We start from the raw sequence: 26,252 nt of genomic DNA, 5'->3' as shown, positions 1-26,252 counted from the left end.
CTAATCTCCTGTTTTATTGCTAAAATCATAGGATACATCATGTTGTGTAAATCACCGACTTTGTAGACAAGACAAATGTCTTACACCCGAACCAGACGGCTTTAGGCATCATTGCACTGAAGCGTCATTGATAGTAACTACCTTCATCCACTATTTATTTAGATTATAGTGAAGAGGAAGTGACGTCACCATAGAAGATGGTGGCTTAAAGACTCAGCTCCCGCTCACCAGAGGAAAGAAGCGAGAGTTCTCCCGCTAACTGAGCCCTTCTTGCATGATTTTGGCCTTCAGCGATAGAATAAGTGGTGGCGATCCGGGCGGTGATGAGCACACAAGCGGAACTCAGCCAATTTGGCTTTAAAGGCGGGATGGCGGCAAACCGCGAGGCGGGCCCAGAAAATCCGCCCGCGCGCACCCGCAAGCTGACAGACGGTGCATCCCAGCAAAGCCCATTCCTCTTTGGGGAGGATCAGGAACAAACAGCCGCAGATCCGTTAGCGGAGCTAAAAGAATGGCTACAGGAGATTCGGGCGGATGTAAAGGCGGTCCGGGCGGAGCTGGAGACGCTGGGCTCTGATCTCCGTGGTGAAATTAGAGAACTGGGAAACCGGATGGAAGAGATGGAGTCCCGCATAGAGGAACATACGGAGGAGCTCGGATCGCTAGATTGGGCGGTCGCAGACGTCTGTTTGGGACAACAACAACTGGCAGACAAGATGGAGGATCTAGAGAACAGGAGCCGGCGACACAACCTGCACTTTAGAGGCATACCTGAAACACCGGAATATGCTGACTGTGAAGCAGTGGTGCAGCATGTGGTGAGTGCTATCTTGAAAGAAGTGGGCACCCCGCTAGAGGCCACTACAGTTGTGCTGGAGCGCTCCTACAGAACGCTGGGCCCAGCTTGGAACAACTTGCCTAAAGACATCGTTGCCTGCTTCCAAGACTACAAGCTAAAAGAGGGTGTTTCAAGCGGCTAGGCGCCTGCAAAGCTTCAAGTGGGACACGTACCAAGTGGAAATCTACCAAGACCTAGCGTCTGCCACTTTAAGACGACGAGCGGAGCTGAAACCGGTAACAAGAAGGTTGCAGGAGCTCGGCATCCGGTACCGCTGGAAGCATCCTTTTGCTTTGGTATTCTACAAGGAGGGCCGTATGCACCAAGCGAGAACACTAGCTGAAGCTAGAGCAGTTTTGCCAGAGATACAGCAGGAAGGCCCCCCCCCCCCCCCCCCCCCGGAGACTCCGGGGAAAGCCAGCAGAGACAGAGCCCAGACATTCCACTCGAAATGGCAACGAGTGGGCAAAGGACACGAGAGGCTACAACGTCAGCAGTCAGGGCGGTAGAATGAGAGGACACGATATGAGAGTGAAGGGGGGCAGACTCAAGAAAAATGTCAGGAAGTATTTTTTCACGGAGAGAGTGGTAGATACTTGGAATGCCCTCCCATGGGAGGTGGTGGAGATGAAAACGGTAGCGGAATTCAAGCATGCGTGGGATAAACATAAAGGAATCCTGTGCAGAAGGAATGGATCCTCAGAAGCTTAGCCGAGATTGGGAGGCGGGGATGGTGTTTGGGTGGTGGGGCTAGTTCTGGGCAAGACTTCTACGGTCTGTGTTCTGAAAATGGGGTTAGTTCTGGGCAAGACTTCTACGGTCTGTGTCCTGAAAATGGCAGATACAAATCAAGGTAAGGTATACACAAGAAGTAGCACATATGAGTTTATCTTGTTGGGCAGACTAGATGGACCGTGCAGGTCTTTTTCTGCCGTCATCTACTATGTTACAATACAGGCTGCTTTGAACCAGCAAGTAACTGAAGACCCGAGATTTGAAAATAATGACACAGATGGAATACTTGCAGACAGGAATTAGTTACAATTTTCTAATCCCTCTTTAGAGGTTGTAGAATCATAAATTAGGAAATTTTCCTTATCTAATTGCTCTTTAGATAATTTTCCATCATATCTAATGAAATATGTATGAGTTTGACATACTTAAGCATATGTGTAACAAAAGCTTTTTTGAATGGGCACTTTTTGGAGAAAGGGATAACATCATCTTAACCCCCATTCCAAAAAAACAAAGTTGAAATGGGATATTAATAATATATCGTCCAATAGCATCTATTCCTTTGTTAACCAAACCAATGGAAGGAATTGTAGTAGAACAATTAAATTATTCGGAAGATCATGATATATTATCCAAATCTCATTTGGAATATAGGAAAGGCTTTAATACGGAGATAGTATTGATTACTGAGATCAGTATAGGGAAATGAGTACTCATAATGCAATTTGACATGTCTTGTGCATTTTATCTGGTGGATATCTTATTATTGGATTTATTAGCCTTTATTGGGAGGAATGGTCCTCAAATGGTTTGAGGGTTTCCTGAAAAACCGTTCTTACCTGGTCAAAATGCATGGGATGTCTGAACCTCAGGTCCTCAGTTGTGAGGATCGCCTATATCACCTATACTGTTCAATGTTCTAATGGCACAATTGGGTTTAAGGCTTTCTAAAAAGGGACTTTGGAATTCCATTTATGCTGATGACATCACTATTTCTATTCCTTTTGATGCTGATGATGTACAAGAAATCTACACAGATATGGTGCTAGGATTAGATCTGTTGGAGCAATGGGCTACAGATTTTAAACTAAAATTAAATGGTGATAAAATGAATGACAGAACCGACACGGGATGGGGCTATTCTCGACCTTGTGCTTACAAACGAGGACATTGTTTCTGATGTTACCATGGGAGATCATTTGGCACCTAGTGATCACTGAATGGTATTCAATATTAAGACACAGGGGGAGAGGGCTTATTCGAGATTGAAGATCCTATATTTCAAGATAACTAACTTTGCCGAGATGGGGGAATTTCTCAAGGAAGAATTGGTTGGATGGGAACAGCTGAAATAAAGTAGAATAGCAGTGGGCAAAACTGAAAGCTGTTTTAAAAGCAACTAATTTTTGTTAGAAAATTGCATGAGTAAGAGGAAAAGAAGGCCGCTCTGGTTCTCGAACATAGTAACTGAAAAGGTAAGGGAAAGAAGATTAGCCTTTACAAGAGGACTCAGAAAGAGAAAGGCAAGCAAAAATACCTAGAAAAGCTAAGAGAAGCTGGAAAAGTCGTCAGGAAAGCGAAGAGACAAATGGAGGCAAAGATAGCCGATACGGTAAAATTAGGGGACAAGACGTTTTTCAGATATGTGGCACTGAAACTCAGAGCTGAGGGGGAGAAATATATAGAATTCGATAAGGATAAAGCTGGTGTGCTAAACAATTATTTCTGGTCTCTGTTCACGGATGAAAGACCATGGGTAGGACCGCAGAAAATAAATGCTAAGGGGGACGTGTGGTAGACCGGGACCAATTCTCAGAGGACTGTGTTTGTGAGGAGCTAGCTAAACTAAAAGTAGACAAATGATGGGATACATCCGAGGGTGCTCAAGGAACTTGGAGATGTTCTGGCGAGTCCGCTGTCTGACCTCTTCAATGCCTCCTTAGAGTCTGGAGTGTTCCTGGAAGACTGGAGAAGGGTGGATGTGTTCCCTCTGCTCAAGAGTGGAAGTAAGGAGGAGGTTAGGAATTAAAGACCTGTCTGATCTTGGTAGTGATTAAACTTAATAGAAATGCTTCCAAAGCAAGGGATCATGAGGTTTCTCTAATCGAATGGACTACAGGACCCGAGGCAGCATGGCTTCACTAGAGGTAGGTTTGGATATAACAAAAGAGAGGGAACGAAGTACAAACTAAAGTCCAAACAAAAAAAACAGCACCACGGGCCTTTAAAAATGGAACACAGTTCTTTAATGAATGAGCCTTGACAAAAAGACCCGACACGGGCCGTGTTTCGGTGACTAGCACCTGCGTCAGGGGTCACAGTGATGACGTGGAAAACTTGGGGAATAACTCGAATATATTCCTCTACAATATATTATTCCTTACCCCACGTCTCATATAGTAAAAGCTACAAAGCACCAAGCCACTTTCACTTTCTGTATCCATTCGGGTCTTTTTGTCAAGGCTCATTCATTAAAGAACTGTGTTCCATTTTTAAAGGCCCGTGGTGCTGTTTTTTTGTTTTCACTAGAGGTAGGTCATGTCAGACGAATCTGAGATTTTTTTTGACTGGGTGACCAAACAGATGTGGATAAAGGTGAGCCAGTTGATGGTGGCAATCTGTGGGATATAAATGTTCTAAATAAATAAATTGTGTATCTGGATGTTCAGAAGGCATTTGACAAAGTACCACATGAAAATCTCCAGAGGAAATTGGAAAGTCATGGGATAGGAGGTAGTGTTCTATTGTGGATTAAAAACTGGGTAAAAGATAGAAAACAGAGAGTAGGGTTAAATGGTCAGTATTCTCAATGGAAAAGGGTAGTTAGTGGGGTTCCCCAGGGGTCTGTTCTAGGACTGCTGCTTTTTAACGTATTTATAAATGACCTAGAGATGGGAGTAACTAGTGAGGTAATTAAATTTGCTGATGACACAAAGTTATTCAAAGTCGTTAAATCGTGGGAGGATTGTGAAAAATTACAAGAGGACCTTACGAGACTGGGTGTCTAAATGGCAGATGACGTTTAATGTGAGCAATTGCAAAGTGATGCATGTGGGAAAGAGAAACCCGAATTATAGCTGTCATGCAAGGTTCCATGTTAGGAGTCACAGACCAAGAAAGGGATCTAGGTGTTGTTGTTGATGATAAGTTGAAACCTTCTGCTCAGTGTGCTGCTGTGGCTAAGAAAGCAAATGTAATGTTAGGTATTATTAGGAAAAGTATGGAAAATAAAAATGAGGACGTTATAATGCCTTTGTATCATTCCATGGTGCGACCGCACCTCGAATATTGTGTTCAATTCTGGTCGCCGCATCTCAAAAAAGATATAGTGGAATTAGAAAAGGTGCAGAGAAGGGCGACAAAAATGATAAAGGGGATGGGACGACTTCCCTATGAGGAAAGGCTAAATCGGCTAGGGCTCTTCAGCTTGGAGGAAAGGCGGCTGAGAAGAGATATGATAGAGGTCTATAAAATTGAGTGGAGTTGAATGGGTAGATGTGAAGTGTCTGTTTACGCTTTCCAAAAATACTAGGACTGACCGGTTAAATCACTTGGTTGGGGCTAGCGGCTAATATTTAGTGGCACTTAACCAGCTAAGTGCGGCTGAATATTGCGGTTAGTTTTGAACTTGGCTATATTGGGGGGGATGTTCCAGGGGCAGAGTCAGCACTTGGCTGCTTAAGTGCTGATATTAATCCCTTAAGCAGCCAGGTTTACCGCATAAATATCTGTCCTATTTTTATGCGGTAACCCATGGTCACTTAAGTGCTGAATATCGACTTAAGCGGCTTTGTTAGTAGGCTTAAAAATAACCAGATGTTCAAAGCCTGCACAGGAATAACACCATCGGCAGTGAGGAAAATGCTCACTGCTGCCAGCTAAATATCGGACCCAAAGTATCCATGAATTTTACTGGATCAGTTACCCCAACCTAGCCTTTTCATAAGAGGTCAATGTGTAATAATTTGTGAATCAATTTGAATGCTAAACTCAAAGAAAGTGGCTAGACCATGTAACAGACTTGCAAGATTTCACCCACACCTTTGGGAGCCGGGATAAGATCCAAGGTATGACTAAGACTCCTCCTTCTCTCCTCTTGCTGTGTGTGTGCTCAAAATGGCAGCACCCTGCCCTGACTGGTGCATCCCATGATGCATCGGGCAGGGCGCCACCATTTTGAGGACTCGCCCAGTAGGAGGAGGGAGGGAAGAGTCCTAGTCCCTCCTTTTTCAAGGTAGTAGGGGGCCACCGTTAGACCACAGGGGCTATTTTTTTTTTGGGGGGGGGTGTCCTGACCAGGGGATTCACTGGACCACCAGAGTTTGATATATTGGGGGGGGGGGGGGGGGTCTGGGGTCCACTCGACCACTAGGCCTTTTTTTTTCCTTTGAATCTGGGCATGCGCTTAAGAGCTGTGCTTAATGTGCACAGAAGTGCTGCAGTTGCAATAGTTTCACACTGTGGTTCTCAGTCTACACAGCAGATGGTAAGGCAGTGCAGTTTCCAATATAGGGCTCAAACTTGACTGCTTACTCACCACAGATGCATCCAGCATGCATGGAGTGGGGGGAAGGTGGGTGTCACCAACTGCAACATCAAACCCATACCTTTTTGAGATAATTAGATTTTAATTATGTGAAGTTCTTCAGATATTTGTGGCCAATGACATTGTCCTAATGCAGACAACCAGGTTGTTCCAGCAGTTGTGGTTGAAAATCTAAGGTTTGCCACTTTAGAAAAGCTGTGCAAATTGCAATGTGGCATTCTGGCCACACATATATCAGTTTTTGCTGTATTGATATGGCCTCCTTTTTAGATACTAGGTTTGTGCTATGCATCTTTCAAGGTCTATTTGCAGAGTAAAGCTCAACTCTAGTTTAACCCAATATTGGCGTGCCTAATCTATCTAAAGTCTGTAATGACCTGTTCCTTGCCAAATCCAAAGGTCATTACTCCATCCTCCTCCTCCTCCTCGACCTATCCGCCGCTTTTGACACTGTCAATCACAATTTACTTCTTGCCACACTGTCCTCATTTGGGTTCCAGGGCTCAGTCCTCTCCTGGTTCTCCTCTTATCTCACCCACCGTACCTTCAGAGTACATTCTCATGGTTCTTCCTCCACCCCCATCCCGCTCTCTGTTGGAGTTCCTCAGGGATCTGTCCTTGGACCCCCTTTTTTTTTTTTTTTTCAATCTACACCTCTTCCCTGGGCTCCCTGATCTTATCTCATGGTTTCCAATATCATCTTTATGCCGATGACACCCAGCTTTATCTCTCCACACCAAACATCACTGCGGAAACCCAGGCCAAAGTATCGGCCTGCTTATCCGACATTGCTGCCTGGATGTCCAACCGCCACTTGAAACTGAACATGGCCAAGACAGAGCTTATTGTCTTCCCTCCCAAACCCACTTCTCTCCCTCCACTCTCTATCTCAGTTGATAACACCCTCATCGTCCCCGTCTCATCTGCCCGCAACCTCGGAGTCATCTTTGACTCCTCCCTCTCCTTCTCTGCGCATATCCAGCAGATAGCCAAGACCTGCCTCTTCTTCCTCTATAACATTAGCAAAATTCGCCCTTTCCTCTCTGAGCACACCACCCGAACTCTCATCCACTCTCTCATTACCTCTCGCCTTGACTACTGCAATCTACTCCTCACTGGCTTCCCACTTAACCATCTATCCCCCCTTCAGTCCGTTCAGAACTCTGCTGCACATCTTATCTTCCACCTAGACAGATATGCTCATATCACCCCTCTCCTCAAGTCACTTCACTGGCTTCCGATCAGGTACCGCATACAGTTCAAGCTTCTCCTACTAACCTAAAACAGGATTGGCATAGGGAAAGATTTTCCAGAATCCACTGGATAGGCCAACCAGTACTTTGGCCCTGTGATTCTCAACCCAATCTCTGAGACATATCCAGCCAGTTAGGTTTTCACAATATACCTCCTTCATTACATGCAAATCTGTCTCATGCACATTTACTGTGGATATTCCAAAAATCCGAATTGACTGGGTGTGTGTCTCAAGATTGAGAACCACTTCTCTGAACCATATGTCGGTGGGATCTGTGAGTAGATACCGTCTGGACACTGGCATCACTGATCTTCTTTTGATCACTCTCCTGTGCAAGAGAAGTGGAAAAGCCCATAATTCACTATGATGGTCAGTACAATACTTGACTGCTGAACTGAATCATATTGACTGGACACTGATGGGTCCATCAGTCCATTCAGAACTCTGCTGCACGTCTTATCTTCCACCTGGACCGATATACTCATATCACCCCTCTCCTCAAATCACTTCACTGGCTTCCGATCAAGTACTGCATACAGTTCAAGCTTCTCCTACTAACCTACAAATGCACTCGATCTGCAGCCCCTCCTTACCTCTCTACCCTCATATCCCCTTACGTAGAGGGCACATAATTGCTAGTGCCTAAATGCAGCAGGGTGTGGGTAACTTAATGTAATGTATGTGCATAAGTAGGAACCTCGCCTATATACCACCCATACTCTGCCCATGTGTATGCCCTGTACTTGCAAATTTGTGCTGTTAAGTAGGTATTTGTAGAATAGCACTTAGACACCCTGTTAGCACTTATGCAGAAATGTGCGCGCGCACACACACATACACACACACACACACACACAAGTGCTAGTACTGTAAACATTTACGCATGTAATGTGTATCTAAATATGGGTGCTTAGGTTATAGGATTTCCCTTTTAATTAGTAAGTAGGCCCTACTGAGAATAATGGGGCTTGCATTAAATAACATGTGTGTTAATGCTGATTAATGTGGTTTAGCGCATCTGTAAATCTAACCCTAAGGTTGTACCAAAGGAAGGTGAAGTGGCTTGGCCAAGATCACAAGGAGTGTCATAAGTGGGGTGCAACACTGGATTTCTTGTTTCTCTGTCTTTTGCTCTAACCATTAGGTCACTCCGCTATTACATAGTAACATAGTATATGACGGTAGAAAAAGACCTGCACGGTCCATCCAGTCTGCCCAAGATAAACTCATGTGTATACCTTACCTTGATTTGTATCTGTCTTTCTCAGGGCACAGACCGTATGAAGTCTGCCCAGCAGTTTTTCCTGCCTCCCAACCACCTGTCCCGCCTTCCATCACCGGCTCTGGCACAGACCGTATAAGTCTGCCCTCCCCTATTCTCGCCTCCCAACCACCAACCCCTCTTCCCCCCACCTGCTCTGCCACCCAATTGTAGCTAAGCTTCTGAGGATCCATTCCTTCTGCACAGGATTCCTTTATGCACATCCCACGCATGTTTGAATTCCGTTACCGTTTTCATCGCCACCACCTCCCGCGGGAGGGCATTCCAAGCATCCACCACCCTCTCCGTGAAAAAATACTTCCTGACATCTTTCCTGAGTCTGCCCCCCTTCAATCTCATTTCATGTCCTCTCGTTCTACCGCCTTCCCATCTCCGGAAAAGATTCGTTTGCGGATTAATACCTTTCAAATATTTGAACGTCTGTATCATATCACCCCTGTTCCTCCTTTCCTCCAGGGTATACATGTTCAGGTCAGCAAGTCTCTCTTCATACGTTTTGGAACGCAAATCCCATACCATCCTCGTAGCTTTTCTTTGCACCGCTTCCATTTTTTTGACATCCTTCACAAGGTACGGCCTCCAAAACTGAACACAGTACTCCAGGTGGGGCCTCACCAACGTCTTATACAGGGGCATTAAAACCTCCCTTCTTCTGCTGGTCACACCTCTCCCTATACAGCCTAGCAATCTTCTAGCTACGGCCACCGCCTTGTCACACTTTTTCGTCGCCTTCAGGTCCTCGGATACTATCACCCCAAGATCCCTCTCCCCGTCCGTGCCAATCAGACTCTCCCCGCCTAACACATACGTCTCCCTTGGATTTCTACTCCCTAAGTGCATCACTTTGCATTTCTTTGCATTGAATTTTAATTGCCAAACGTTAGACCATTCTTCTAGCTTCTTCAGATCTTTTTTCATGTTTTCCACTCCCTCCGGGGTGTCCACTCTGTTGCAAATCTTGGTGTCATCCGCAAAAAGGCAAACTTTACCTCGTAACCCTTTGGCAATGTCACTCACAAATATATTGAACAGAATCGGCCCCAGCACCGATCCCTGAGGCACTCCACTACTCACCTTTCCCTCCTCCGAGCAAACTCCATTCACCACCACCCTCTGGCGTCTGCCCGTCAACCAGTTCCTAATCCAGTTCACCACTTCGGGTCCTATCTTCAGCCCATCTAGTTTATTTTAAGAGCCTCCTGTGGGGAACCGTGTCGAAAGTTTTGCTGAAATCTAAATAGCTTACGTCTATAGCACGTCCTTGATTTAATTCTCCCGTCACCCAGTCAAAGAATTCAATGAGATTCGTTTGGCACGATTTCCCTTTGGTGAAACCATGTTGTCTCGGATCTTGCAACTTATTTGCTTCCAGGAAATTCACTATCCTTTCCTTCAGCATCGCTTCCATTACTTTACCAATAACCGAAGTGAGGCTTACCGGCCTGTAGTTTCCAGCCTCTTCCCTATCACCACTTTTGTGAAGAGGGACCACCTCCGCCGTTCTCCAGTCCCTCGGAACCTCTCCCGTCTCCAAGGATTTATTAAACAAATCTTTAAGAGGACCCGCCAGAACCTTTCTGAGCTCCCTCAATATCCTGGGGTGGATCCCATCCGGTCCCATGGCTTTGTCCACCTTTAGCTTTCCAAGTTGTTGATAAACACTCTCTTCTGTGAACAGTGCTCTATCCACTTCATTCTCAGGTGTACTTTTGCCAGTCCCTAGCGGTCCTTCTCCAGGATTTTCTTCTGTGAAAACAGAGCAAAAGTATCTATTTAGCAAATTGGCTTTTTCTTCATCATTTTCTACATAGCGTTTTGTTGTATCTTTTAGTCTCACAATTCCGTTTTTAGTCTTTCTCCTTTCACTAATATACCTGAAGAAGTTTTTGTCTCCCCTTCTTACATTTCTAGCCATTTGTTCTTCCGCTTGCATCTTCGCCAGACGTACCTCTCTCTTGGCTTCTTTCAGTTTCATCCGGTATTCCTCCCCGTGTTCCTGCTCTTGAGATTTTCTATATTTCTGGAACGCCAACTCTTTAGCCTTTATTTTCTCAGCCACTTGCTTGGAGAACCATATTGGTTTTCTTTTTCTTTTGCTTTTAGTTACTCTCCTTACATAAAGGTCTGTGGCCCTATTTATTACTTCTTTCAGCCTGGACCACTGTCCTTTCACTTCTCGTACGTCCTCCCAGCCCATCAGCTCCTTCCTGAGATATTCCCCCATTTTACTAAAGTCAGCACGCTTGAAATCCAGGACTTTGAGTTTAGAGTGTCCGCCCTGCACTTCAGCCGTCATATCAAACCAAACCGTTTGATGGTCACTGCTTTCCAGGTGTGCACCCACTCTGACATTTGACACACTATTCCCATTTGTGAGCACCAGATCCAACGTTGCTCCCTCCCTCGTGGGTTCCGTCACCATTTGTCTGAGCAGAGCACTTTGGAAAGCATCCACAATCTGTCTACTTCTTTCAGATTTGGCAGACGGAACCTTCCAATCTACATCTGGCAGATTAAAATCTCCCAACATCAGCATCTCTCTTTTCTTCGCCAACTTATTAATATCAGCGATCAGATCTTTATCTAGTTCCTCCAATTGTGTCGGGGGTCTGTAGACAACGCCCACGTGGACAGAGGTTCCATCCTCTCTTTTTAAGGTGATCCATATCGCTTCTTCCTGTCCCCAGTTTCCTGTCATTTCAGTCGCTGCGATATCATTTCTCACATACAGAGCTACTCCTCCACCTTTACGCCCCTCTCTATCCTTCCTAAAAAGATTATAGCCTGGTATGTTTACATCCCATTCATGGAAACCATTGAGCCATGTCTCTGTGACTGCAACTATGTCCAAGTCTGCCTCCAACATCAGGGCTTGAAGGTCATGAATTTTATTGTTTAGACTATGAGCATTTGTGGTCATCGCTTTCCATCTACATTTCCTAGTATGTGTTTTGGTTTTAGTGATTTGGGGGTGTCTTTTCTCTTTGGGTACCTTCTTATCTTTTTGTTCCACCTTCCTTGCTTTTTCTTCCGCCTCAGTTTTATTTTCAGGAACATCGCAATGCTGTAGTGGAGCAAAACAATTTTGTAGTGGCAACACTTGTGCTGGTGGATGCTTTTGTGACACATGACGAAGTCTGCCTGAGCCTACTGTGAACCATCTGTTCTTATGTGGTTTTATTCTTTGAGGCAGTGGTGAGAAGTTATGATTCTGCACAGTCCTATAAATTGCTTTAATTGCATCTAATTCTTGCATTACTTTACAGAGCTCTTGTTTTAAAGTAGATAGCTGAAGACAGATAGGACAAGCTTTCAGTCTCCAGATGATTTGCCTTGAAACTAAAGCACCACAATTATTGCAGAGAATAAAAGTCATCCTGATTGGTTGAAATGGGTATGAACAGGTGTACTATGTTGGAGTTAACAGGCTGCAAGACTGCCTGTGTATGATTGAGGAGTAAAGTTAATGAGGTTTGGTTTGGCTATAAATGAGTGGCAAACCCTGGGGTGGGTGGGATTATAAGTCCCCAAGTGTCAGCTAACTGCTGTTTTATCAAGGGAATTCTCTAGCTGGGTGGGACCAGGACCAAAGAATTTCCAATTGAATTAACCTTTAAAATTGTCTAAGAATATAACTTTTTAATCTAAATATTCCCAATAATTACAGCTGTGTAAAATGTTACTTTTGAGTCTCAAATGAATTCAATGCTGTTTTAACAGCCTCTCCTCTCTCTTCCTATCAATCAGAGCTTGGCAGGACAAGATAGAAAGAAAGAAAAGGTTTCACAGGGCTAATTAATTAAGCAATAAGCATTAAATTTAAGAGAAGAATCAGGTATCTCACCTCTAGCCTGAAAGTTGAGAAGTTTGGACTTTATTTTAAAGTCAGAATTTACTTTAGTGTGCAGGGGTCCAATAACCTCTAGCCTGAAAGTTGAGAAGTTTGGACTTTATTTTAAAGTCAGAATTAGAGGTAAATTTATTCACACTAAACTAGAATTCCTTCTCTTCCAGGCAGCAGAGCTCCAGAATCTGGAACAGAGTGTGACTTATTTTAAAGAGATTATTGCAGACCTGGAAAGAACTAATTCTGCTGAAAAGGTAAATTGAATAACATTTGCTATGAGCAAAACAGCAATGGCTCATTTCCTTGTCGATCAACCACACATTGAAACATTAAAATACATATTAGAAGTGTTTCCCCCATTGAATAAGATTTATTACATACCAACTACGATGAAAAGAACAGATACAGAAAACCCATCAGACTTACAAAATGTTACAGCCATTTTGGAACAGACAATTGAAGAAGCACCTGAAAGAGGGACTTTGATTGCCTCATTTGTTTTTCAGCAGGACTTAAACGCAATAATGCGTCTTTACTTTAAATCATCTAATCGGATATTTGCGGGCCATAAGATCTGGCTTTACCCAGATGTAACTAAATTTACTCAGGAGAAACGGAAAAAAATTCTTTCTATGATGTCTAAAGTTATGGAATTAGGGGGCTCTTTCCTCCTGGCATACCCTTGCAAATGTATTATTAGATTAAATCAGGTAAAATATGTATATTATATGCCTGATCAACTCCAGACCTTCCTAGATGGTAAATAGCTGCAGAGATATAAAATTAAGGGACATACGGGAACCATAATTACTTCTAAATGCTATTGTAAAACAGTGTTAAACTTCACTCATTCCTACCCCCCCTCCCTTAATTAGAGGTCTAATGAAGCCAATTGATGATTTGTTTTGCTATTGATGTGGTAGTTTTTTCCTTTGTTGTTAAGAAATTACTGGCTGTATTACACTATGCAGTGCTGGTATCTCTGTAAAGTATATAAAATTAATAAAAATTATATGAACATAAAATACATATTAGATCAAACTCCTCAACCAAGTTTTTGGGTCATGTTTTCAGAATATACACAATGCGTATGCAGGAGATACATTTGCATGCACTACCTCCTTAATATGTAAACATAGTAACATAGTAAATGTCAACAGATAAAGACCTGTATGCAAGTTGTATCTGGCACTCTGCGCCGGGTACACTGCAGGGCCCTGGACCCTGTCCATTCCTTAGCACTCTCACCCAAAAGCCTTGGATCTAGTAGACCAAGGCAGATACAAACTCGCAGAATTACTACCCTGAGTCTGATTTAAGACTGCTCCTGGGAGTCTGAACAGGAACCAGAAGTCCTCTCAGCGGAGTCTTTTGGTCTCCTGTCAAATCTCTCCCCTCTCAATGAGAGGAGAAAGTCTCCCCCTGAGGATCTTTGCTTTATCGTTTATTTATTTACTATACCGTTACTTCTTACATTGCAAATCAGAACGGTTTACATTTGTAGAATGTGACATATAATATCTTTAAAATACAAATAAAAAAACAATTTTCTAACATGAAATCCATTTGATAGGACAGCTCTAACACAACTTCCATATCAGAGAAAGCAAATCCCTCTACTCTCCCAACCCCCATCCCTCCCAACCCCAACAATTTTGTAACATCTGAGGATCGTGAGTGTTCAAAATGTCCATAAGTTGTGGCTAAAGGAGAGCATATTGTCATTCACATTGGAAGAATGGGTATAGAGCACACACTCATATCTAGCCACCTCGCATGTCCAGAACTGTAAAATAGTTTTTTTTAACCACCAAAGTTGACATATATATAAATCTCCTCTCAGGCTGGGACAAACCCTGGGAGAGCAGAAGAGACTGCTCTCCCAAAAGTATTGTTGCATAGGACAACTCCACTGTGGATTGGAGCACCTGACTGATTACAAGGAAAACTCTATTCCATACTGACAGTTTTGGGGCATTCAAAAAGGCATGCAGGAAAGTTCCGGGCCCTATATGATATTTATGGCATAAAGCAGAGTCCCACATCTTCATCCGGGCCCCCATTGCCCTGGATATGTAAGCTCTAAGTAAAATCCTATATTGGGTCTCTTGCAGATCCGCGGACTTAACCATTTTGTGTAAGGTTGCAAATAAAGTGCAAAATTATGGGTGGGAATACTGGAGATCTAAATCCTCGTTCCATCGATGCAGGACACTATTTAAAGCTCCCTCCGGGGTAGTCAGTTTTAAAATCTTATACCAGGTTGAGAGGCTATTCCGTTTGCTGGCATGTTCCTCACGATAGTGTCTGCGGTGCCTTATGTCCCCCCACCCCCACCCCGTATTTCATCTTAACCTGTTGCCAATAGTGCCTAGCTTATAGATAGTGTAGCATATGGCCATTTCACAAATCTGACAATTAGATAATACAAGGAAATCATGGTATATATGTAGCTACAAGAGAGAACTCATCTTGGTGCAAAATCATAAACCTCTTCCTCCTGGTCCTGCCTCTTTACACTACTCCAGGTACACCCAAATTATGTAACTTAAGAACAAGCCTTGTTGATGACAAAAACGGAGGCACAAGATGTTATCTTAGTCCTGGGAGAATATAAATGATACCAGGAGAGTGGCTGTAATTGACTGTTCAAGCAAGGAGCCTTCATTGAGCCTCATTAAATGCAAGCTGTTCACAGATGAGTTAGCTTCTCCTTGTCCAGTCCCCTGGGATCTCTTTCCAGGTGATAGAAAGTAAGCTTTTACTAAGTGGTGATATTGCCTCAACAGGTGCCTACAGGATCTTCTATCTCCAAATACATCAGTCTGCTTAGGAAAGTTCAGGAAGAGTGAATTCAAATATGTAGCAGCGTTCTCCAGATTTTCCAGCATCTGATGCACTCCCCCTTTATCCAGGATCAGTCCTATTTGCATGGACTCCGGTTCCATCATAGCATGCTTTTGTGCCTGTGCTTTCGAGTTAGTATCTGTAGCAATAATCAAAAAATTGCTTTTTCCAAATAAGCTTAGATAGATTTCGAGGTAACATTAGAGAACTATCAAGGGGCGGGCTGTCAGCAGGAACAGCAAGGGCAGATATCACTGTGGAAGAAGGAAAAAAAACCAGAACCCAGTCCACCAGCTGCTCCCGCCATCTGAAATATTTTAATCAGGACACTTGCAGCTCCTTCAGGCTTCATTGTGACAGCAGCCTCTATTGTAATCCAGTGATCTGCTCTCCACTCTTGTCTTGATTGCCCTAGGCTTACAAGGCTGTAAACTGCAGCCCCTTCAATGCGCTCTCAATCTTCACCTCCCACAAAGATAGAGGTTGATATTGAAAATTATTTAACTGGTCAGTAATGGCTCCTGGCAGGTTAAATTGCCTGTTCAAGGCTAACCACATTTTCAGCAGCACTTAACCGATTGGTGCCACTGAAAATGACTGGTTAGCACCAAACCACCTATTTGGGGGGCATTCCAGGGGCAGAGTCAGCACTTGGCTGATGCCTCATACCTGGTTGAGTGCTGGATATTGCACTTAACCAGCAATGGTATAGCCAGCTCCACAAACCCAGAAATTCAGTGCCGAAGCCCGGACATGGCCTGGCATTGAATTTCTGAGCATAACGCCGGCAGCAGTCAGCAAAACACTGAGTGCCACCAGCTGAATATTGACGCCATAATTTCTGCACCAACAGCAAACTTCTTGGACAGTATCACAGATTGTGGCAGCAGGTTCTTGGTTGAAAAGGTTTGCTGCAGCTGATGAGAGGTAGAGGTAAAGGGAAACTCCAAAACATTCCACCTAGGTTCCATTGTTTTGCCATAGGGTTAAATGAAAATAAGAAAACAGGGGACTTGGAACAGAACCCTAACAATTCCTTCTTCTAGTACACCATATTGGATCTCCCACCTCAAGCAAATATCTTAGGCTTCTGTCAAACTAGTAGATCTAGAGGTTCAAGTTAGGTATTGAATAGAGAAATGTGCCTTAAATTGAAGGTCACCAAATCCTGTCCTCAAGGTCTGGAAATGGCTGGTTTTCAGAATTTCAATAATAAATATATATGAGATATCATGTATATGTACTTGCATACAATGGAAGGGAGGTATTCAAATCTCACTTATACTGAAAAACAGACTATTTGCTGCCTTTGAAGACTGGATTTGGAGAAACCTGCCCTGAATAATACTAATATATTTGAATCCATAATTTAGGCTGTGTCTTAGTACCTTATCATTCAATGAATAGGATAACTTGAGTTGCCAGGAAATATGTTTTATTACCTTTCATAGTCTTACACTGCTGCCACCATCACCTCCTCTTCTCTCAAAAAAAGTGAAAATGAACAGTATATATTGCCATGTGTCCATCGGGGTTCCTGGGCCTCCTTGGTGTTGCACTCTTTCTCCGAGGACAAGCAGACTGCTTGTTCTCACGACTGGGTGACGTCCGCGGCAGCCCCCACCAACTGGAACAAAACTTCGCGGGCGGTCCCGCACACAGGGCACGCCCACCGCGCATGCGCGGCCGTCTTCCCGCCCGTGCGTGACCGTTCCCGCTCAGTCTTTTCTTTTCCGCGCCTGGAGAGAGACGTGCTACGGCTCTCTCGTTGTCAGCCCCGGAAACCGGATCGCGTTCGCGAATCTTCGTTTATTTTTCGTTTATTTTCATTGCCGCGTTTTCTCTTTAGTTTCTTAAAAAAAAAAAAAACAACGCGCTGTCCTTGTTTTCCCTCGTCTTTTAGCGGGGGCGTCTCGTTGCGGCCGCGCGGTCAATTTATTTTCGAGGTGTGATTTTACCGCCACCATTGACGACTTTAATTTCGCCGACGCGATTTTTCCGTCGATGTCCTCTAAGGTCCCGAGTGGATTTAAGAAGTGTGGTCGGTGCGGCCGGCCTATCTCGCAGACCGACACTCACGCTTGGTGCCTCCAGTGCCTCGGGCCGGAGCACGATACCAAGTCGTGTACTTTGTGTCTTGGTCTCCGGAAACGGACTCAAGTAGCGAGGCAAGTTCTTCGGGACCGTCTTTTTGGAACTTGCGCCGGCCCCTCGACGTCGACCTCGACGGCATCGGTATCGACGGCCGGTTCTTCGGTACCGGTATCGATGTCCACGAAATCGGCACCGATGGCATCGACCCCAGGAGCACAGGTCCCGTTGGCCCGCCGGTCCTCCGGTGACGGCAGGGGTGAGAGGCCGCATGGGCAATCGGCCCCAGTCACTCCCTCTACCCAGGGCCCTCGGGCCCGAACCCTGTCGGACCCGGTCCCTCGAGGCCGAGGGGGATCGACCTCCTCCTCCTCCATTCCACCTAGCGCCGATGACGGGCATCGCAAGAAAACAAAGAAGCACCGTCATCGGTCGCCATCGATGCATCCGGCGCCGGAGAGGAGTCGACGCCGAGAAAGCGTCGAGAGGAGAGGTCCCCCTCGGTAGTAGAGGTACCGCCGCGTCAGGATCCCAGCACTTCGGTGCAGTCTCCTGGACCCGAGCAGCTTCCGGCACCGACGCCTCTATCGGCCCCCTCGTCTTTCCCGACAGCGGGCCTTGACGAGTGCCTTCGAGCCATCCTTCCGGGGATCCTGGAAGAGCTGATGCGCCAGACTGTGCCGGCGCGGGGGGTGCTTGCGCCCTCGGCGCCGTTGACTGTGGCGCCGGCGAGCTCTAGCCCGGTGCCGAGGCCTTCGACGCCGACGCCGCTTGCGGCGCCGGTCTCGACCGCCACGCAGGTGGAGTCCCTGTCGACGGAGGGAGCTTCATCCCCGCCGGCACGGGAGTCCACCGCTCGACGACACCGAGGCCTCTGTGCCTCGACGTCGAGCCAGGCCCGGTTGAGGACTCAGCTGCACGAGCTTATGTCCGACACCGAGGAAGAGGCCTCGTGGGGGGAGGAGGAGGACCCCAGATATTTCTCCTCAGAGGAGTCTGTGGGCCTTTCCTCCGACCCCACGCCTTCACCAGAGAGAAAGCTCTCGCCTCCTGGGAGCCTCTCTTTTGCCTCCTTTGTCAGGGACATGTCTATATGCATTCCCTTCCCCGTGGTCTCTGTGGATGAGCCGAGGGCTGAGATGCTCGAGGTCCTCGACTATCCATCACCACTTAGAGAGTCCTCCACGGTACCGTTGCACAATGTCCTCAAAGAGACACTGCTTCGGAACTGGGTGAGACCATTATCTAATCACACCATCCCCAAGAAAGCAGAGTCCCAATACAGAATCCACTCGGACCCAGAGTTAATGCGGCCCCAATTGCCTCATGACTCGGCGGTCGTGGACTCTGCTCTCAAGAGGGCACGGAGTTCGAGGGATACCGCCTCGGCGCCCCCGGGGCGGGAATCTCGCACTCTGGACTCATTTGGGAGGAAGGCCTACCAATCTTCCATGCTCGTGACCTGCATCCAGTCTTACCAGCTCTAAACGAGCATCCACATGCGGAATAATGTGAAGCAACTGGCGGACCTGGTTGACAAGCTCCCGCCGGAGCAGTCCAGGCCTTTTCAGGAGGTGGTCAGGCAGCTGAAGGCGTATAGAAAGTTCCTGTCCAGGGGTATATATGACACCTGTGACGTGGCATCTCGTGCTGCGGCCCAAGGTATAGTGATGCGCAGGCTCTCATGGCTGCGTGCCTCTGACCTGGACAACCGCACCCAGCAGAGACTGGCTGACGTCCCTTGCCGGGGGGGGGGGGGGGGGGATAATATTTTTGGTGAGAAGGTCGAGCAGCTGGTGGACCAACTGCATCAGCGGGAAACCGCCCTCGACAAGCTCTCCCACCGGGCGCCTTCAGCATCCACCTCAGCAGGTGGACGTTTTTCCCGGGCCCGGCAGGCTGCGCCCTATGCTTTTGCCAAGCGTAGGTACACCCAGCCGGCCCGAAGGCCTCGCCAGGCACAGGGACAGTCCCAGCGCGCTCGTTCTCGTCAACAGCATGCGCCTAAGCAGCCCCCTGCGCCTCCACAGCAAAAGCCGGGGACGGGTTTTTGACTGGGTCCATGGGAACATAGCCGCCCTCAAAGTGTCCGTACCGGACGATCTGCCGGTCGGAGGGAGGTTGAAATTTTTTCACCAAAGGTGGCCTCTCATAACCTCCGATCAGTGGGTTCTCCAAATAGTGCGGTGTGGATACGCCCTGAATTTGGCCTCCCTGCCACCAAATTGTCCTCCGGGAGCTCAATCCTTCAGCTCCAATCACAAGCAGGTACTTGCAGAGGAACTCTCCGCCCTTCTCAGCGCCAATGCGGTCGAGCCCGTACCACCCGGGCAGGAAGGGCAGGGATTCTATTCCAGGTACTTCCTTGTGGAAAAGAAAACAGGGGGGATGCGTCCCATCCTAGACATGAGAGGCCTGAACAAATTCCTGGTCAAAGAAAAGTTCAGGATGCTTTCCTTGGGCACCCTTCTGCCAATGATTCTGAAAAACGATTGGCTATGTTCCCTGGATTTAAAGGACGCATACACTCACATCCCGATACTGCCAGCTCACAGACAGTATCTCAGATTCCACCTGGGCACACAGCATTTTCAGTATTGTGTCCTGCCCTTTGGGCTCGCCTCTGCCCCACGGGTGTTTACAAAGTGCCTCGTGGTGGTAGCGGCGTATCTACGCAAGCTGGGAGTGCACGTGTTCCCTTATCTCGACGATTGGCTGGTCAAGAACACCTCGGGAGCAGGAGCTCTCCGGTCCATGCAGTGCACTATTCAACTCCTGGAGCTGCTGGGGTTTGTGATAAATTACCCAAAGTCCCATCTCCAGCCAGCCCAGTCTCTGGAATTCATAGGAGCTCTGCTGAATACCCAGACGGCTCAGGCCTTCCTTCCCGAAGTGAGGGCCAACAACTTCCTGTCCCTGGCTTCACAGACCGGAGCGTCTCAGCAGATCACAGCTCGGCAGATGTTGAGACTTCTGGGTCATATGGCCTCCACAGTTCATGTGACTCCCATGGCTCGTCTTCACATGAGATCTGCTCAATGGACCCTAGCTTCCCAGTGGTTTCAAGCCACCGGGAATCTAGAAGATGTCATCCGCCTCTCCCCCAGTTGCCGCACTTCACTGCTCTGGTGGACCATTCGGACCAATTTGACCCTGGGACGTCCATTCCAAATTCCACAGCCCACGAAGGTGCTGACGACGGATGCATCTCGCCTGGGGTGGGGAGCTCATGTCGATGGGCTTCACACCCAGGGACTGTGGTCCCTCCAGGAAAAGGATCTTCAGATCAACCTCCTGGAGCTCCGAGCGATCTGGAACGCACTGAAGGCTTTCAGAGATCGGCTGACCTGTCAAATTATCCAAATTCGGACAGACAATCAGGTTGCAATGTATTACGTCAACAAGCAGGGGGGCACCGGATCTCGCCCCCTGTGTCAGGAAGCCGTCGGGATGTGGCGTTGGGCTTGCCAGTTCGGCATGCTCCTCCAAGCCACATACCTGGCAGGCGTAAACAACAGTCTGGCCGACAGACTGAGCAGAGTCATGCAACCGCACGAGTGGTCGCTCCATTCCAGAGTGGTACGCAAGATCTTCCGAGAGTGGGGCACTCCCTCTGTGGACCTTTTCGCCTCTCAGACCAACCACAAGCTGCCTCTCTTCTGTTCCAGACTTCAGACACACGGCAGGCTAGCATCGGATGCCTTTCTCCTTCATTGGGGGACCGGCCTCCTGTATGCTTATCCTCCCATACCTTTGGTGGGGAAGACCTTGCTGAAGCTCAAGCAAGACCGCGGCACCATGATTCTGATCACGCCCTTTTGGCCTTGTCAGATCTGGTTCCCTCTTCTTCTGGAGTTGTCCTCCAATTTGGAAATTGGAGTGTTTTCCGACTCTCATTTCGCAGAACAACGGGGCGTTGCTGCACCCCAACCTTCAGTCCCTGGCTCTCACGGCCTGGATGTTGAGGGCGTAGACTTTGCTGCGTTGGGTCTGTCTGAGGGTGTCTCCCGTGTCTTGCTTGCCTCTAGGAAGGATTCCACTAAAAAGAGTTACTTTTTCAAGTGGAGGAGGTTTGTCGTTTGGTGTGAGAGCAAGGCCCTAGAACCTCGTTCTTGCCCTGCACAGAACCTGCTTGAATACCTTCTGCACTTATCAGAGTCTGGCCTCAAGACCAACTCAGTAAGGAATCACCTTAGTGCGATTAGTGCTTACCATTATCGTGTGGAAGGTAAAGCCATCTCTGGAGAGCCTTTAGTCGTTCGATTCATGAGAGGCCTGCTTTTGTCAAAGCCCCCTATCAAGCCTCCTACAGTGTCATGGGATCTCAACGTCGTCCTCACCCAGCTGATGAAACCTCCTTTTGAGCCACTGAATTCATGCCATCTGAAGTACTTGACCTGGAAGGTCATTTTCTTGGTGGCAGTTACTTCAGCTCGTAGGGTCAGTGAGCTTCAAGCCCTGGTAGCTCATGCTCCGTATACCAAATTTCATCACAACAGAGTAGTGCTCCGCACTCACCCAAAGTTCCTGCCGAAGGTGGTGTCGGAGTTCCATCTTAACCAGTCAATTGTCTTGCCAACATTCTTTCCCAGACCGCATACCCGCCCTGCTGAACGTCAGTTGCACACATTGGACTGCAAGAGAGCATTGGCCTTCTACTTGGAGCGGACACAGCCCCACAGACAGTCCGCCTAATTGTTTGTTTCTTTCGACCCTAACAGGATAGGGGTCGCTGTCGGGAAACGCACCATCTCCAATTGACTAGCAGATTGCATTTCCTTCACTTATGCCCAGGCTGGGCTGGCTCTTGAGGGTCATGTCACGGCTCATAGTGTCAGAGCCATGGCAGCGTCGGTGGCCCACTTGAAGTCAGCCACTATTGAAGAGATTTGCAAGGCTGCGATGTGGTCATCGGTCCACACATTCACATCACATTACTGCCTCCAGCAGGATACCCGACGCGACAGTCGGTTCGGGCAGTCGGTGCTGCAGAATCTGTTTGGGGTGTAAATCCAACTCCACCCTCCAGGACCCGAATTATTCTGGTCAGGCTGCACTCTCAGTTAGTTGTTCTTCTTAGGTCAATTTCTGTTATGCCTCGCCGTTGCGAGGTTCAATTGACCTGGGTTCTTGTTTTGAGTGAGCCTGAGAGCTAGGGATACCCAAGTCGTGAGAACAAGCAGCCTGCTTGTCCTCGGAGAAAGTGAATGATACATACCTGTAGCAGGTGTTCTCCGAGGACAGCAGGCTGATTGTTCTCACCTACCCTCCCTCCTCCCCTTTGGAGTTGCGTTTCATCATTTTTGCTTGTCATTCAACTGAGCGGGAACGGTCACGCACGGGCGGGAAGACGGCCGCACATGCGCGGTGGGCGTGCCCTGCGTGCGGGACCGCCCGCAAAATTTTGTTCCGGTTGGTGGGGGCTGCCGCGGACGTCACCCAGTCGTGAGAACAATCAGCCTGCTGTCCTCGGAGAACACCTGCTACAGGTATGTATCATTCACTATATCTGGGCTCTATTTACAGCATAGAGCGTTTTGTGTCTGCTCCATAGGGGGTAACTTTATGAGAAAAAAACAAAACAGGACACGAGATTAGGCTGAGTTTTTCAGCCTTCCGCCTCATTATCTCAGTCCCAGGATGCATTATTCAAACAACCAAAAATATACACTTAAGAAAATGAAGTCTTTCTGGTCTGGGTCAATCTTATTTTATCCGGTGCCTTTGAAGAGTTTATTGACTCCTCCGACAGCTCTGCTCTTCTCTCACAGTTCATCCAAAAGAAAACCATGGGCTTTAATTCAGCCTGTAATAATCACTGACCAGGTAATAGCCAAGCAATAAAAGTTCTTATAAAGTCCTGGCAGCTTCCAGAAAAACAGCCAAAACATCCCACTCTTTTTCTTCAAAAGGAGAGCTTAAGTTCAGATAGCCAGAGGGCTTTCCTTCTGGGTACAGCTCTTTTAGTTTAAGTAACAGGTGTAGGGTTATTTCATCCTTGTTCCAGTAAGGCATGTCACAGTCTTTGCAAACGCCTCTAGGGCACGGCCCTAAGATCCCCTGTGATGCCTTTCATCTCCACAAATCCTTTAGAGCTCTGCTCCTCCCTGTCAGTGTTGCCGTATGGCAAAATGTTTCCAGCCAAAACCAGCCCAAATATAGCCCAATATTAATAAGGTCAATATGAATTAGGTTGATATGTATATTAATAAAGTAACTGCAGTCATCATAAACAGAATCAGCAGCAGCAAAATCATCAGAATCATAATCAGCACCATAATCTGCAGCACCATTATAATTAGCACAAATTCATAATCCATCCATCCACAAAACAAAAGGAGCAAGTACCCACCACAAACCATCTATTTGTTTTGATCTAGGCACAGGAAAATTTTTTTTTTTTTTTTTTTTTACTTCTTCCCCCCCCTCCCCCCCCCCAGTTTCAACCTAAATCATGTTTAATGTGGGATATAAATGTTGTAAATAACTAAAATACATATAGAAACTGAATGTTGAGGACCTGATTCTCATATGTCTGTTTTAGTGGCCCTTTACCAGGAGAGAAAAAAATCTCTTCACTACTACTGCTACTACTAATCATTTCTATAGCACTACCGGACGTACGCAGCGTTTCACACTAGAACATGGAGAGACAGTCCCTGCTCAATAGAGCTTACAGTCTAATTATGACAGACAGGACATACAACACGCCACACTAATAACAAATTACTACTCTATTACTATACTTCCTCTGTGAACATCAGTATGCTGCACAAGCCGGCAAGTTTGAAAATATAAGTGAGATTAAGTAAAAGTACCCCCCCCCCCCCCCCCAAAAAAAAACTCCCAGATAGTAAGGCTCTAACAGCCCCTGGTGATATTCTCTTCATATTTATTTATTTATATCCCACATTCTCCCATCTATTTGCAGGCTCAATGTGGCTTACATAGGCATTCACCAGGTCTGGTAGCGAAACAAATACAAGCTGATGATGTGGTCAAATAAGGTTCATGTGTTTCAGGCAAATTGGGGATCGAAGAGAGGAAAGGTTATGTAGTGTCCTTTACGAGCTTTGGTTTTGCTGTGTTGCAGAATGTAGGCATTTATGTTGGGTTGGTAGGGTATACCTTTTTGAACAGGTTGGTTTTTAGTGATTTCCTGAAGTTTAAAGGTTTTAGATTGTTTTCACAGCTTTTGGCAGTGTATTCCATAGTTGTGTGCTTATGAAGGAGAAGCTGGATGCATGGGTTGATTTGTATTTGACTCCTTTGCAAATTAGGTAGTGGAGGTTTAGATATGTTTGTGATGATCTGATTGTGTTTCTAGTTGGTAGGTGTATGAGGTCTATCATGTGTCCTGGGACTTCGCCGTAGATAATTTTGTGGACCAGGGTGCAGATTTTGAAGGTAATACGTTCTTTGATTGGGAGCCAATGCAGTTTTTCTCGGAGGGGTCTGGCACTTTCGAATCGTGTTTTACCAAATATCAACCTGGCTGCTGTTTTGAGCATCTGGAGTTTCTTTGTGAGTTGTTCCTTACATCCCGCATAAATTCCATTGCAGTAGTCTGCATGGCTTAGTACCATTGATTGTATTAGGTTACAAAATATTTCCCTCGGGAAGAAAGGTTTTACGCGTTTTAAGTTTCCATATTGACTACTACTACTACTACTACTATTTAGCATATTGAGCGGAACATTTTATTAGTTGTGGAGTTCACTTGGTTCTCAACTTTAAGGTTGCGGTCGATTGTAGCGCCGAGTATTTTCATGATATCTGAGATAGGGAGGGTGTGGTCTGGGGTGTTTATGGTTGTGGGTTTGTACGTATTGTATTGAGATGAGAGGATGAGGCAGTGTGTTTTTTCAGTATTCAGTTTCAGTTGAAATGAATTTGCCCATGTACTGTATGTAGTAGGATATTTTTCTTTTGAAAGTAATTACAATCTTATCTGTAATATCAATATGTAATACTACTACTACTACTTAACATTTCTAAAGCACTACTAGGGTTACGCAGCGCTGTACAATTTAACATGGAAGGACAGTCCCTGCTCAAGGAGCTTACAATCTAAAAGACAGGTGTACAATCTAAAGACAATTTGAGGCATTAATTTTAACTCAGGGTATTTTAATTTGCTTGGAGAGGTCGTATCCCATAAGAACATAAGTATTGCCAAACTGGAACAGACGAAGGTCCATCAAGCCCAGCATCCTGTTTCCAACAGTGGCCAATGTAGGTTACAAGTACCTGGGAAGATCCCAAAACAGTACAATACATTCTCCGAGGACAAGCAGCCTTGCTTATTCTCACAAGTAGGTAGACGCCGTCCCGTGTTGCCCAGCCCAGTAAATTTGCCATAGAGAAGCTTTAAGGAGCACGAGCCACGCTCCAGCAAGCATACGCGCGAGTGCCTTCCTGCCCACCATGTGAATGCGCCTACCTTATTTTTGTTTTTTGCGTGTGAGGAAGAGCTGCTTTGTTTTTGAGTGCCTTTTGGCAGTTTTCTACCCGCTCCCTTTTGCCGTTTCAAAAAAAAAAAAAAAGTATTTATTTTTTAGTTTTTGCCCCGTGTATAAGTTTTTTTTTATTTTTCGACACGAGTTTTTAGGTCTTCCTGGTCGAGCTTTTGCTTTGGCTGGTGTGGTTTTTCCTTTAATATCCACGAAGACTCCCAGTGGCTTCAAGCGTTGTACTCGGTTCAACCGGACCATCTCGGGGAAGGACACCCATTCTTGGTGTGTCTTCAGTGCCTTGGGCCCGACCATAGCCCTGCCAACTGTGACTTCTGCCTTCGTATGAAAAAGAGGA

The 26,252-nt window shown here is 46.3% G+C and overlaps 1 protein-coding gene across 1 annotated transcript in view; it reads left to right on the top strand.

Moving 5' to 3' along the window:
* The window catches only part of KIF15 (kinesin family member 15), a 1,036,090-nt gene that overhangs the window by 663,170 nt on the left and 346,668 nt on the right, over positions 1–26,252 (top strand). The window contains 1 exon segment of the mRNA XM_030209299.1: positions 12,671–12,757. Within this exon segment, the coding sequence (XP_030065159.1) occupies positions 12,671–12,757 (87 nt within the window).

Source organism: Microcaecilia unicolor, chromosome 1, assembly GCF_901765095.1.
Source record: "Microcaecilia unicolor chromosome 1, aMicUni1.1, whole genome shotgun sequence".
NCBI classification, from domain to species: Eukaryota; Metazoa; Chordata; class Amphibia; order Gymnophiona; family Siphonopidae; genus Microcaecilia; species Microcaecilia unicolor.
Note: the sequence above shows the minus strand (reverse complement) of the source record. Positions and strands in the feature narration are given on the sequence as shown.